A 14532-nucleotide genomic window follows, 5' to 3' on the forward strand; every position below is an offset into this window, starting at 1 on the left:
TCTCTTTCATTGTGAGACACAACTAAAGAAGATCTATGGCCATCCTTGATCAACATTTTAAGCAAAATACTAGGGGTAAAAAGATGGATGGGGACATGGCATGTTAAAAGGACACAGGAACCAACCTGAAAGTTCTCTCACTGGCTAAGGCAGAATAACTTAAGCTACAAAATAAACCATGTATTGGGTTATGGCCAACGAATAAAATAAACGACCATGAGTTCATACTGGTATCAATTAGTAAATAAATAAAGTGGGAGACCAATCTTCCTTACTGGAGTCCAAATAATACATGTAGAAGGAATAAGAGAAATAGAAAATCATCAGATCACCACAGTTAATAACTGCTGCAGGCAAGGTCCAACAATGAATTACAAAATTTGTGGGTGAAACTTTAAGGAGAAACAAGATATTTACATGGCCTAAAAGTATATCCCCTCAAATACTTATTACTGTGGTGGCTTAACTTTGTCCACAAATTCTTTGAATATTCCTCCTTCTAGGAGATGGACTTAATTCCCTTCTGTTGAGTGTGGGCTCTAAATGAATGCTTTCTAAGAGTATGGAAAGGGAAATATAGTAACTTTACAATGAAGGAATCAGAAAGACACTTTAACTGATTAAGGTGAGTATCATCAGTAATAAGTCACACTGATTTCATGTACTCTGATACGATGTGATGAATAGAGTGCTTCACCTCTACAATATCTTCCCAAAGTCCATAACCCGAGTCTAATCATGAGAAAACATAGACAAATGCAAATTGAAGGATATTCTACAAAATATCTAACAGCATTCTTAAGTGTCAAGATCATGAAAAACACGGGACTGAGAAACTCAGTCTGAAGGAGGCTAACATGTATAACAAGTAAATACAACATGGTAGCCAGGACTGGATTCTACAACAGAAAACAGACTTTAACAGAAAAACTGGACAAACTGTAATAAAAGTCTGTAGTTTAGTTAATAATGTACCAATGTTAATTTCTTAATTTTGATAAGTGTACTTTGGTATGTTAGATGTTAATATTAGGAGAAGCTAAGTGAAGGGTATATAGGAATTCACTGTACAATTCTTACAACTCTTCCATAAATCTAAATTTAAACCCACGACATAGGGGCGCGCTTGGATGGCTCAGTTGGTTAAGTGTCGGGTTTCAGGTTTTATCTCAGTTTGTGAGTTTGAGCGCTGCATTGAGCTATCTGCTGTCAGCACAAAGCCCACTTAATAACTTCTGTACACCCCCACCCTGCCCCTCCCCTGCGCGAGCTCACGCACACTCTCTTTCAGAAATAAACATTAAAAAGTAATATAACAAAAAAAAATAGGATAAGTATAAAGATGGAAGGAGTAAAATATAAAGTAAAAACACTAAGTATGAGGACATTCAGCTATCTCCTGGGGCACCTGGATGGCTCAGTCGATCATGTGTCCAACTTCAGCTTAGGTCATGAAATCACGGCTTGTGGGTTTGGGCTCTGCAATAGGCTCTCTGCTGACAGCTTGGAGCTTGCTTTGGATTCTGCTTCTCCCTCTCTGTTCCTTCTCTGCTAACACTCTGTCTCTCAAAAATAAATAAACATTAAAAAATAGTTTTTAAAGAAAGAGAAAAGCTAGTTCCTGGTTGTTTTTTTTTAATATAAGAGAGACATATTTTGTGTTTTCTCATGTTAAATCAACAAATCATAAATCATGCTGGAATCTATAAAAAAATAAAGACCTAAGAGCTGTTTTTAAGGCACAAGTATCAGAGAAAATTCTTTTGATCTGCTTGAATTTATATCAACATGAGCAGAGATTACATTTTAATTTAAAGAGGAGATAACTCAGTGAGAAAGTATAAACAGTTCAGGTAAAACTGACACAGTTAAGGCTGGATAAAAAGAGGTAGATTCAGGGAAATTAATAGCCTTTAACAACTGGGTGGTGGAGCATCAAAGATAATACAGTGAGTAAAAAAAAATTATCTTCGCTATCTAAGTTAATTCATGGTCTACCTTCAGCAATACTGGAAATTGTCTATTTCCATTATTTATGATCTGAACATAATCTTGATACCTCTGCCATTCTTGGATGTAAGCACTAACATAAAATTTTCTGTATCTTTAAAAAAGTCCCTATTGTAAGAGCATGAAATATTACACTTTAAACAAGTTACAAAAACAAACTTTGGTTCAAAATTCTACTTAGGTAAAATAGTTTCCTTCTCATGAAGTTACCAAACTGCCTACATAAAATATGTAGTAAAGGATGAATCCACTTATGTCTGAATTTAAATGCCACTGGGAGGGGCGCCTGGGTGGCTCAGTTGGTTAGGCATCCAACTTTGTTGGCCTTTGTCATGATCTTGCTGTTCCTGAGTTTGAGCAGCATGTCAGGCTCTGTGCAAAGCGCTCAGAGCCTGGAGCCTGCTTCAGTTTCAGTGTCTCCCTCACTCTCTGCCCTTCCCCCACTAATGCTCAGTCTCTCTCTTTCTCTCTCTCTCAAATAAATATTAAAAAATAAAAATAAAATAAAATGCTACTGGGAATTCTAAAATCTCTAAAGACTATGTGAAACACTCTTATGAAAAAAGATTACATTTTGTTTGGTATAATTCATTTCCCATTTTTGTTTTTTAAAAATGTTCACATACACAGAAGATTTGGGGGAAAACAGACTACTAAATTTTAAGATTACAACTGATGTTTTCTTTAGGTTTTTTGCAGTCTGTAAGTGCATATTACTTCTTATAACCAAAAAACAAATTATTTGAGAAGAGGAAAAAGTTTTATAATCGGAGGGTTTTTTCCCAAAGAGTTAATACCTCTGCAAGTTCACTCAGCATTATTGTCATAATTGATTTCCAAGTAGGTAAAGATAGCATTGGCACATTCCCAATATAGCCACCAGTATATGAAGTCATTTTTTTTGGATTAAGTAAGAATAAACATTTTTCTTTTACGAAATAAAATTTAGATTATCAAACAAAGGTCATTCAAAAGTTAACATAACTTTCAATATCCCACCCTCTGGAAACACATACCAAGGAAGAAAAGACAAAAGTAAAACAATGGACTATAAAGTAAAGTTGTTTTCATCCACACAGTACTCCCAAAATACAACCTTCATGTCACCTTAGAAAATGCCTACTATTTTAGGGGTGCCTGGGTAGCTCAGTCAGTTGAGCATCCGGCTTCAGCTCAGGTCAGGATCTCACGGTTCGTGGGTTCGAGCCCCGTGTCAGGCTCTGTGCTGACAGCTAGCTCAGAGCCTGGAGCCTGTCTTCAGATTGTGTCTCCCTCTCTCTCTGACCCTCCCCTGCTCACGCTGTCTCCTCTCTCTCTCAAAAAATAAATAAAACACTTTAAAAAATCTAGATGCCTACTATTTTAAAAAGTTCAAGGGAAAGTAAATGTGTTTTTCATCTAGAACAAATTCCCTTACATGACAGGACTCATGTTATTTTACCTTTTTTATATAAATGTCATACTTGAAAATAACCTAAACTCACAAAATTATAACTGATATTATGACACAGTGGCCAAATTTTAATTCACTATTAAAATATACACTATTCTATTAGACTTTGGGGTATGGAATGATTATAATAAAAACTTGGGGCTGCAGTTAACTGTGTCTGATATCAACTTTTCATCTTCACTTTTTTTTTTAAATGCTTTATTTTGGAGAGAATGAGCACATGTGTGCTTTAGCAGAGGAGGGAAAGAGTGAAAGGGAGGAACAAGATCTGAAGCAGGCTCTGTGCTGACAGCAGAGAGCTCCATGTGGGACTGGAACCCATGAAGACTGAGATCATAACCTGAGCCAAAGTCAATGCTCAACCACTGAACTACCCAGGTGTCCCCTTCACTCACTTTAAGTATGCTCCACAGAAAACAATTCTAAATTGACTATCAGACTAGAGAAAAGAGGTAAGAATTTTTAGTCCCTTCACATTTCCATATTGTTTGAAGTTTATAAAGCACATACTACTCTGAAGATTAAACTAAATAAAAAACAAAATAGGGGCACCTGGGTCTGACTCTTGGTTTCAGTTGGATCACGATCTCACGGTTCAGGAATTCAAGCCCTGCATTGGGTTCTGCACTGGGTGGTTACCTGCTTAGGATTCTCTCCCTCTCTCAGCCCATCCCATGTTCGCTCGTTCTCTTTCTCAAAATAAACTTAAAAACAATAAATAAAAAATAAGTTTTCAGCTATGGACAAAAGTACTGTTAGTCAAAGTAATCATGAAGAATCTGAGTATAACAGTCGTTCTTCCAAATTTAATGAAAGAGCCAAGCAATTTTAAAAACACCGTCCTCATAAGCTATTCCTAAAACTACACACTTTTCTTTGATATTTAGAGACAATAAATTAATTTTTTCCAAGTTCTATTTCAGCTCTGTTCAGAACAGTGTTCCAAAATTTCAGAGTTGGAATTCTGAAAATGAAGGAAACTTTGGTAGTCTTATAAAGGAAGCACAGCAAGTCATACAAGAAGACAAAAAAAAAAAGTAAATAGATGGTCTACAACCTAACAAGTATTTGCTGAAAATTATGCTAGGGAGGAGGTGTAAATATCCTGTACTACTTCTACCTTTCAAAACCTGCATGGGTTTTAGAGCTGGAAAGACCTGTATTTGAATTCAAGCTTCACCACATGCTAGCCACATACAATTAGCACCCTCTACCACCCAATTAGGCTTCTTGTCAGATTTAGAAATAATGCCTCTAAAACCTGTAGCACAGTACCTGGCACATTACAGAAGCACAAAAATGGCATTATTATTTTTCCTTTCTCTCTCCAAACCGCCAGGTAACTTGATGAAAACCTTTAACAGTTTTGACAAAAATTTTACAGCTATTTATCCAAAGCCTCTGTTCAAATGATGGGTGACAAAACACTACAGGATTTTACTAGTATATTCTAAAGCAAAGTTTAAAAATTACCAACAGTTTAAATACTATGATCACACCAGCCACAACTCCTAAAGCCTACAACACATAACATAGTATCATGGTCTGCAGCAAGTGTGCTCTCTCCAGCAAAAGAAAGGCAGTTCTCTGCTTTGCTTGCTTTACTCACAGAAAGACATCCATGACTTCTAGGGCCTCAAGTATAAACATTCAAGAATAGTCATGAGGGTAGAAAAACTGAAAACAGATACAATAATTAACTTTAAACCTAACAAGGCTTTAAATATCAACCCAACATAAGATGTGGAGGAGAAAGTCAAAGACCATAATATATACCTCATGTGTATTTCACAAACCTTTTACATTTCTAAAATGATCTCTCTAATCATAAATTTTAAAAGAAACTGACCACAAAAATGTTAGTCACCTAATTAACTGGCTCAAATTTTAAATTCCTAGAGTTAACCACACATAGTAAGTTGGAAACCACATACTAGGACTATGAAATCACAGGCTCTTGAGTTAAAATTCCAATTTTGCTTACTGAAAGCCCATAGGCAAGCCATTAATCTCTTCTCTGTCCGATTCCTCATCTGTAAAACTAGGACACTATTTCTTCACAGGATTGAAGGAAAACAATATGCATAAATAAAATTTTGGGCTATTGAGACAACTCACATTGTTAGTTGCTGACTACATCCCAAGATTAGCATCGAGGGTTCTGGAGAGTCCTCCTTGGTGCTCTGTTACTCTCAGCTAAATAAAACAGAAGTAAAACTTCCTGAAACTTCCTGTTAATGACAGAAACCACAGGCCTTTCTCAATCTTCTGCATCATCTATTCTGCCATTCTATTCTTTATAAGTATCACAAAATTTTACCTGTGCTAATATTGTGATACCAATTATATGTTTGAGCATGAGCCATAGTTTTTTAAAAAATTTATTTTGCAAAAGCAAAAAAAAAAAAAAAACACAAGTGGGGGAGGGGAAGAGAGAGAGGGAGAGAGAATCCTAGCCACTAGACCACCAAGGAGCTGACAGAAAGAGAGAATCCCAAGCAGGCTCCATGTCACCAGCACAGAACCCAACACAGGTCTCCATCCCACAAAGAGATCATGACCAGAGCCAAGAGCAAGAGCTGGACACTTAACCAACGCTTAACCTACCAAGCCACACAGGTGCCCTCATGAGTCATCTTCTTAACAAAATAGTACGCACCTGCGAGCAGAGTCCATCTTTCACAATCAACAAAACAACCCCCCCCCCCCCCCCCCCCCCCCCCCCCCCCCCCCCCCCCCCCCCCCCCCCCCCCCCCCCCCCGCACCTCCCCACAACTCCTAGCATACTCTAACTGATGACAGGGAAAGGGCTGGCTGTTTTCTTTACCAAGCTTTCTTGTAAGGTTGAAATTACCCGTGTGTGTGTGCGCACGCACGCAAATGTGTGTATACACACACACAGGTATGCATTTACTGGACGATTTTTTAAAAATCTGTATTAAGAAAATTGTTAAGGTAGACAAAAAAGACTAATTGTGTGATGAGTAATCATGTGTGAGAAAAGCTTTAAAATTGAAACCACTGACCATTTACATATAGTCTAATATTGCTTATTAGAATATACATGTCAAATAACATCTGCATAGCACTGTACAGTTTACTTTTGAGACTAAGAACTGAAGTGATACTAATCACATTTTATAGTAAAGAAAACAGGCTAAAATGCATAAATGACTTGCAGAGGGAAGTGTCAGTCTAAACTTAAACCTAGGGTATGTAACTCCAAATGCTGTTTTTTATCACACCATATTCATTCAGTGATGTATTTTACATACTCAGGTGATAAAACGTTAAGTCATACTTTACATAAAATCTATCAGAATGAGTCAAATCATGAACTAGTACACAGGACCTGACCAAATATATAGAAAAGTGTGATTCACTGCTTAAATTAACTTAGAACATTTGTGTTGGTAAGTATAAAGTCAGCTTAGCTCAAAAAACATGGTAAATTTTACAGTTCAGACTTCATTAGCTTTAGTAAGTGATGAACCCAACTGGTCTTTATAAAGACAGGTGCTAGCCATCAATCTACAAATAAAGCACTAAACGATTATCCAGTGTATATTTCAGAAAGTTCCTTCAAATGTTCTTTTATAAACCTAGCTATATGACTATCTTTATAAGTTCCATCAAACACTTAAGACTATATCATACTTGGCTAGGCTTTTATCCTAGCTACTCCTTTACTGAGGTAGTAAAAATACTACAGAGATGACCTTTTGTTCTTGAGAACACTAATGTTCTGTGAACTTAGCATGCCTGTTTCAAGATTCTTGGAAACAGTTCATATATTAGTAACTTAATGAGAAACAGAAAGGTAGCATTTTAAAAAACAAACAAAAAAAGCACAGAATAGTTCATCAAAATAAAGCATGACCAAACAAATCTCACATTTTAAAACTAGTTCAGAATACCACATTTTAAGTTAAATTTGAGTATAAACAGCATGCATGTTTTAAGCATGTATGCACAAAGGGAGCAGGTCCACAGAGTTTATCAAATGCTCCTAGGAGTACATGACCATAAATGGGTTAAGAAAAACTGCCCTATATCTACCCAAAAAATACAAGAACACGAATTCAAAGGAATACATGTACCCCTATATTTAATAGCAACACTATTTACCAGAGCCAAGCCAAGTCTCCATCGATTGATCCGTGGACAAAAAAGATGTGGTGTAAATAAACATACACAATGGAATATTATTCAGGCATAAAAAAGAATAAAATCTTAGCCATTTGCAACAACACAGAAGGAGCTAAAGCATATAATGCTAAGGAAAATAAGTCAGAGAAAGACAAATACCTTACTTCACTCATATTTGGGATGTAAGAAACAAAACAAGCAAAGGGAAAAAAATGAGAGAGCCAAATCAAGAAACAGGGCTCTCGATTATAGAGAACTGATGGTTGCCAGAAGGGAGGGTGATGGGGCTATCGCTTAAGTAATTATGGGGATCAAGGAGTGAATTTGTCATGATGAGCATCAGGTGATGTGTGGAAGTGCTGAATTACTATATTGTACTCCTGAAACTACTATAACACTATACGTTAACTGGAATTAAAATAAAAACTTTAAAAAACTGCCCTACATCAGGTTATTGGTAAATACCTATAGGTAGAGTGAAAAAGACAAATAATTCCATTTAAGTACTATTGTTATTCAAAGGAAATATATTCAGGCAAGTTGAATCTATCACTGTTCACAGAAAATTTCAATTACATAATTTATTCAGTTTCACTTGTAAAGCTCACCAGTTTGAAGCAGACTGCATAAAATGCCCTGTGTAAAGACCTGAAGCCAAGTAGCTAGCACACAGTAAGTACTCATTAAATAGCAGCTACTATTAAAAAAAAATTGATGTTTCCAAAGAATGGCCCCCCTTATAAGCAAAGGCACTTACATGATCACTACCTGTTAGAATTAGGAATCTACAAACAGGGAACAGCTTAAACTTAATCGGAACCTATCACAACCATGGAATTAATAAAGCAGAGCAAACGAACCAACAAGTCATGAAACTACCAAAGAAAACTTTGTTTCCTACTTCTCCTTTGTACTCCATTTCTTTAAATATTTAAGTCGGTCAACAAACCCAACACTTGTGCTCTCACTCCTCAGGCGTATTATTTTTTTTCCAAGTATCATCCCACATTCCTCTTTTATTTATTATCTGAAATACTCACAGAGCAATTCCAAAGAAAAGTCAAGACCTAGGTGTTCTTCCCTAAATACTATTCTAGGGGCGCCTGAGTGGCTCAGTCAGTTAAGCCTCCGACTTCGACTCAGGTCATGATCTCACATTCGTGGGTTCGAGCCCCGTGTCGGGCTCTGTGCTGACAGCTCAGAGCCTGGAGCCTGCTTTGGATTCTGTGTCTCCCTCTCTCTCTGCCCCTCCCCGCTCATGCTGTCTTTCTGTCTCAAAAAAAAAAAAAAATACTATTCTAGACATCAAAAAAGCAATCTCATCTCCACCTTCTACAGGAAAACAGTGGAATAATCTGACCATTCCTCTCTCCTTGAAAGATTTAAAAAAAAAAGGGGGGGGAGCAGGCATTTTGCCTAACCCTTCTACTAAAACTCCAAAGTTGAGCTCAGACAGGGGTAAAAAGCTGATAAGTTACACATCTAAAATACCTTCTGCATTGGCATCCTATACCCATTCTTAGTTTATTTTCATCTTAAAATACTCAAAGTATTTTTTAGCAAACCTTAAAGCTCAGAAGCCTGAAAAAGCATTTTACTTGACCTTAAATATTTTCATATATTAGAGACACAAATAGATAACATCACCCAAAAAAGCTATTTATTCTTAAATATCAAAAATGAAACTTTACTACAATGACAAATAGTAAAACTATCATAAACGTATAGTCAAAAGTTGCCAAGGAAATAAAACACAAGGACTGCTAGTAGATTGTGAATATAACAAAATGGTAACACATAAATTACTGATTGCTCTCAGAATAAAATAGACTGAATATTCACAGACTAAAAAGTCAACTGAAGGGTTTTCAAGAGAACACTGGATTCTAAAGCTCTTGCATCTTTTAATATTTTTTTAAACTTTAAAATTTTTATTTGGAATATGTAAGAAACTGTCAACAATTTTCACTTTAACTTAATTATGAAAAAATTTTTAATGCCATATTTCAGTTCTTTTCAAATGACTTAACAAGATCACGTATTCACACAAAACTCTTAAGATTCATTCTGTAGAGATTAGATTTCTATATAGCTCCCAGAAAATAACACTCCCCCAAAAATCATATATGCTGATTCTCTACAGAAATTAAGAAAGCATATTCTGGATGGTGAGAATACTGGTCATTTTTCTTCTTTAAACTTTTCTCAACTTTTCAAACCACTACCAACACCACCCAAAACTCATCAAGACAACCAACAAAAAGTTGGTTTCTTTTACTTTCAAACTCCTCTGTTAGAAGACAGTCCTGGAAATGCTGGAAAGAAAGAGAGAAAGAAAGAGGTAAATGTTCCTTAAGTCTACTACTAGGCTTCTATTAGAAGAGCAAAGTTTGAAAAACTGATTAAATCCTGAGCCATGATCTAAAACATCACTCCTAAGCCATATTAACAAAACAAAAACCAGACATTTACTATAAAAGTTTTCTGCATTAAAGAACTACAGGTGATCCAAGTAGACTACTATAGTCCTTCCTATTGTAGTTAACTGGTATATCCATAAGCACACACACTTTATTCTTAACACTTATAGATGAAGTAGCCAAAATGATTTTCCTGACACTAAAAAATCCACCAAAAGCTAATGGATTAGAAAAAATGTTTCTGGTATGACAATAATGCTAAGTATTTCTTAACCAGTGTGCTGAAGTAATCGCTGCCTGCTTCACCACCTAGCTCAGAAAATGTTTCTTCACATCTCCAGAAAAAAGAAAGAGCTGATCTTTTCCACCTACTTTTTCCACTATTCGGATTCCACTTCCAGTTGCCTTTTCTTTTTGTTTGTACTTGAAATTCACAAGTCAGTCATTACCCTTAATTTCTACCATAAAGATAACCCAGGGTTGTCATTTCTCCGATATTAGCCAAATAACATAGAAAGTAGTTAAAGAGACAGCTTAAAATTTAATCTTTGGCTGCTGTTATTTCTTATTCTCCTCCTCCCAAACCAAGCTTACAACTTAAAGATCATAAAGTAAAAGTATTCAATAAAACAGCTACCGACGGGTAATCTTATGTCGACCAATAATCTAAAATCCTGTTTCTTCTGAAAGAAACAAACTTTTTCTTTTATCAAGAATCCATTTTCATTTTACCAAATTCAGCAGCACGCATGAAGCAGATTTTAAAAGTTTCTAAAAGGAATCAATTAGATGATAAACCAAAAGCGAGGAATATTTAGAGAGCATTTTTAAACATTATCCAGTATACTACCATTTCACATCAGCATATGGGTATAATACACATGTGTTATAATGTATACCTATACCTATATTATACCTAACAGCTATGTTAGCTGTTAAGATATCAGAATTGTGAAAGGCACTCAATTAAAACTTTTAATTTAAGAAAAAATATAAGATTTTAAAGTTTAGAACAGGTATTAAAGTAAATGGACTTGTAAGAATTTCTTTTGTTTTCTCTATTTTTCAGTTTTTCAGTAACTACTTTTATGATGGTAACTTGATTAAAGACAACAAGAAACAACTGCTGAAGTCACATTGTTAAAAATCTGCTTGCTGGTTGCCCTTGTGACCTTCCCTAATAAAATATCCATCACCTCCTCTACAATTTTCACCAATGCTCCTCTAAAGGTTTTCCTAACTCCTATTTTATTAGACACAGTCTAGAATATATGTATAAATGGCCAGGTACTGACATACTCAATAGCAGAAAAAGTATAAAAATGATTTCTGGGTTTGACTGATTCTGTTAAGGTCATGGATCTAACGAATGGTTTGGCACTTAAGAATTTCTATCACTGCCATTTATTAACCACTTTTCCTTCTTTCCCCCTTGAAAATCCTCCCCACTCCCTGCTGTTTCTCTAAATCTACTGCTAATAATTCCCTCACAAGCCTCTTTTCTATAAACTTTTCCTGAACCCAACTGGCCAACCACAACCCTCCACCCTCCTTTGAACTCTTGTTGCTCCTATCCATGCGGCACAGCTGGAATGAGCTCTACTGGTATTTACCAGACTATTTTCTATATTCCATTATAAACTCCTTAAGGGTAAGGATTACATTTCTGAATCCTAGCACTACTAGAATGTCACACACGACAGTGACACACAGCACCTGGAGGGCTCTTCTTTTGCATACACCTGAATCTCTTAACTACCCTGATAGGAATATTGACTCCTACTATCCTATCTTATAGAAGGAGAAACAAATTCAGACGCTAAATACTTTGTCATGGTTCTGTTCAACTAATCTTCAAAATCTATTCATAATACTAAATATATGTAGCAAATAGAAGAAACTCCCCGAACAGAATCCCCATGAAGTGGCAAATCCATGTACTTGATTGTTGCCAGGAAAACCACCAAATTAGGAACCTCAAGTTCAACTCTCCCTAACTGCAAAACCAACTTTGTCCTAGGAGTCTTTGATAAAGAAATTAAAAACTGCCAACATAGCAAACATGGCACTACGGGAACACGATCCTCAACTTCTTAAAGTACATAAAATTTTAATGAAATAGTATGGCTTCTGTTTAGTGCAAAAGGGGACATTTCAGCATCAAACCACTGTATTACAAAACCTGAAGTCATTTTGCAAGAACCACGTGACACACACATGACAGTCAGCTAAACTGAAGGGTGGACCTTTTAGGGGAACTGCTTAGCTGTAACTAACCAAAGCAGCAAATAAAGTCAACTTTTAAAGTACTGATTTTGCTTAAAAAAAAAAAAAATCCCTCTCTCCCCCTCAAAGCCTTCTGATGCTTAAGAGGAACAGCAATTAAATCTCCAATCATTCATTAATTTATGTATGTAAATTCGAGGAGGATTTTTTTTTTAAGGGCCATTACGGAGAGCCCAACGAAGTCTTCCGGAGAAAAGTGAACACCAGTTCCCAGGAAAGGTGCCAGGTGTGTCACATATGCTGTGATGACTTCTTGAGTAAGCAAGAAAAAGAAATGCATTAACTTTTCATGACACGTCACGGAACCTCATTCCCTATCTTCGAGCATTCAAGTAGGTAATCCAAAACCTACGGATCATAGAGCCCATTCGTTTCTCTTTCAACTTGACAGCAGTCTTCCTTTAGTTTGATATCATCAGAAAAATGTTCCTACATCTTAGTTCTGTTTTTTTCCCCCTCGACCTACACAAAATGACTTTAGTGTCCTCAAAAAAAAAAAAAAAAAACAAAGGCAATGGACCTCGTGAGTTCTTGAAGAACTCCAGGATAGAACATTAAAAAAAAAAAAAAACACTAAAAATTTAAAACCTTCACACCCTCTCCTCATTCCCCCTCAATCCCACGCAGTCCTGAAAAGCATCCATATTACCTGCAACCTGGCCGGGAGGGTGAAAGGATAGAGCCAACAAGCTCAAGATTTACAAGTAAAGCTGGTTTCCACCCTGAGGATTCTGACAGCTCCGCAGAGCGCGGGCGCAGGGTCAGGACAGTGCCCTCTACGAGAGCTCTCCCACCCTATCCGCTCCCCTTAAAAATAAGACTTCCTTCAAAAGTCACTGCCTCTGCGAGAAACTGCCCGTTCTCACCGCCCCACCACCGACTCCCAAACGCCCCAACCCCCTCAACAGACTGTTCCTCCGCACCGGCCCGGCACTCAGGGCCTCCAACCCGACCCAGTCCAGGCCCGGGCGGCTCACCCCTGCGGCCCGACCCCTCCCCCCCAGCGGCCCCTCCTCCGTCAGACAATGGGGCCCGACTCCGGGCCACCAGCATCTCTTGCCTTACCACCCTCCCCTCACCCTGGCTGAGGCCCTCACTCCCGCCTCAGTCCTCCTCGCCCCTCTTAAGCTTTTCCAAGCAGGCCCACGGACCCAGCCGACCGGTGCTCTCCTGCACTCACTATTCGGGATTCATGCTGGACATGTCACTGCAGCTGCCGCCGCCGCCACCGCCGCCCTTGCTGCTGCAGCCGCCGCCCTGACTCTCTGCGCCACGGGTAATCGAGGGAGAGGAATGAGATAGGCTGTTCCGGGAGAGCAAACGTCTTCCCCAACTCCGTCCCCTAAGAACACAATCAGCAGCCGCCGCCACTCAGCTATCGCTTCCACCCAAAATGGCCGCCGGCGAACCAGGAAATAGGAAAGCCTTAGACCGAGAGGTCTTTACACAGCCCAGAGGGCGGCCGCACCGCGTGGCACTCCGGGAAAGAGAGTTTGAATACCACAGCCGGAGCTGGAGACTGACGGTGCGGTGTGGCAACTGGGACTCAACTTCCCGCTAGGCCCCGCGCCTCTGGCGCATGCGTATATGGGAGCTTGTCGCTCGCCCCATTCCCCACTCTCTCACCTCCCCCCCTTTGCCCCTCCTTGGTCCCCGCCCCGGTGACTCGCTGGCTAGGACTTCGCTCGGACTCCCCCTAGCGGATTGGCTAAGACCAAGCGGGCCCTGGTGATGTCATCAGTGAGACGTGGCAGCCGGGCGAGTCAGCGCCCCAAGGGGGAGGGGGAGGGGAGGGACCGAGGGCGGTGTCGGCTACTGCTGGAGGATGAGGGTCGGGGGTGATCTGGGGACTCCCAAGGGTGAGGAGAGTGGCGTAGGAACTAGAGGGACTGCTTCAGAGCGGAGGCAGCGAAGGCGGGCAGGCTGGAGGACTCGCCTGGCCGGTCCTTCCGCCTATGCGCCTTTTGCTGGCCTGACCGGCCTGAAGCTGGAGCTTTCCAGCTGATCCCAGGACCTCCGCGCTAAGGACGGAAGAAGAGTTGAGGGGCCTCTGATCACAACTACGGACCGTTCTTTAAGTTCACTTCCTCATTCACCCAACTTTACTGGGTCTGGTCATCGTCTAGGGTTGGTTTCAGACACTACTACTATTTTCGTTTTTCATTTCTTACCATTTCCTTTACACCCCAGCTCTGATCACCGTAGCCTGGATAT

General features: G+C 38.9%; 1 protein-coding gene across 1 annotated transcript in view; it reads right to left on the bottom strand.

The window, feature by feature from the left end:
* Positions 1 to 13750, bottom strand: part of RAB1A (RAB1A, member RAS oncogene family) — a 27094-nt gene extending 13344 nt beyond the window's left edge. Inside the window, exon 1 of the mRNA XM_029937486.1 lies at positions 13499 to 13750. Coding sequence (XP_029793346.1) covers positions 13499 to 13521 — 23 coding nt within the window. The 5' untranslated portion in view covers positions 13522 to 13750. The remainder of the gene's footprint in view (positions 1 to 13498) is intronic.
* Between the last annotated feature and the right edge of the window lie 782 nt (positions 13751 to 14532).

The sequence above is a fragment of the Suricata suricatta genome, chromosome 4, assembly GCF_006229205.1.
Source record: "Suricata suricatta isolate VVHF042 chromosome 4, meerkat_22Aug2017_6uvM2_HiC, whole genome shotgun sequence".
NCBI lineage: Eukaryota > Metazoa > Chordata > Mammalia > Carnivora > Herpestidae > Suricata > Suricata suricatta.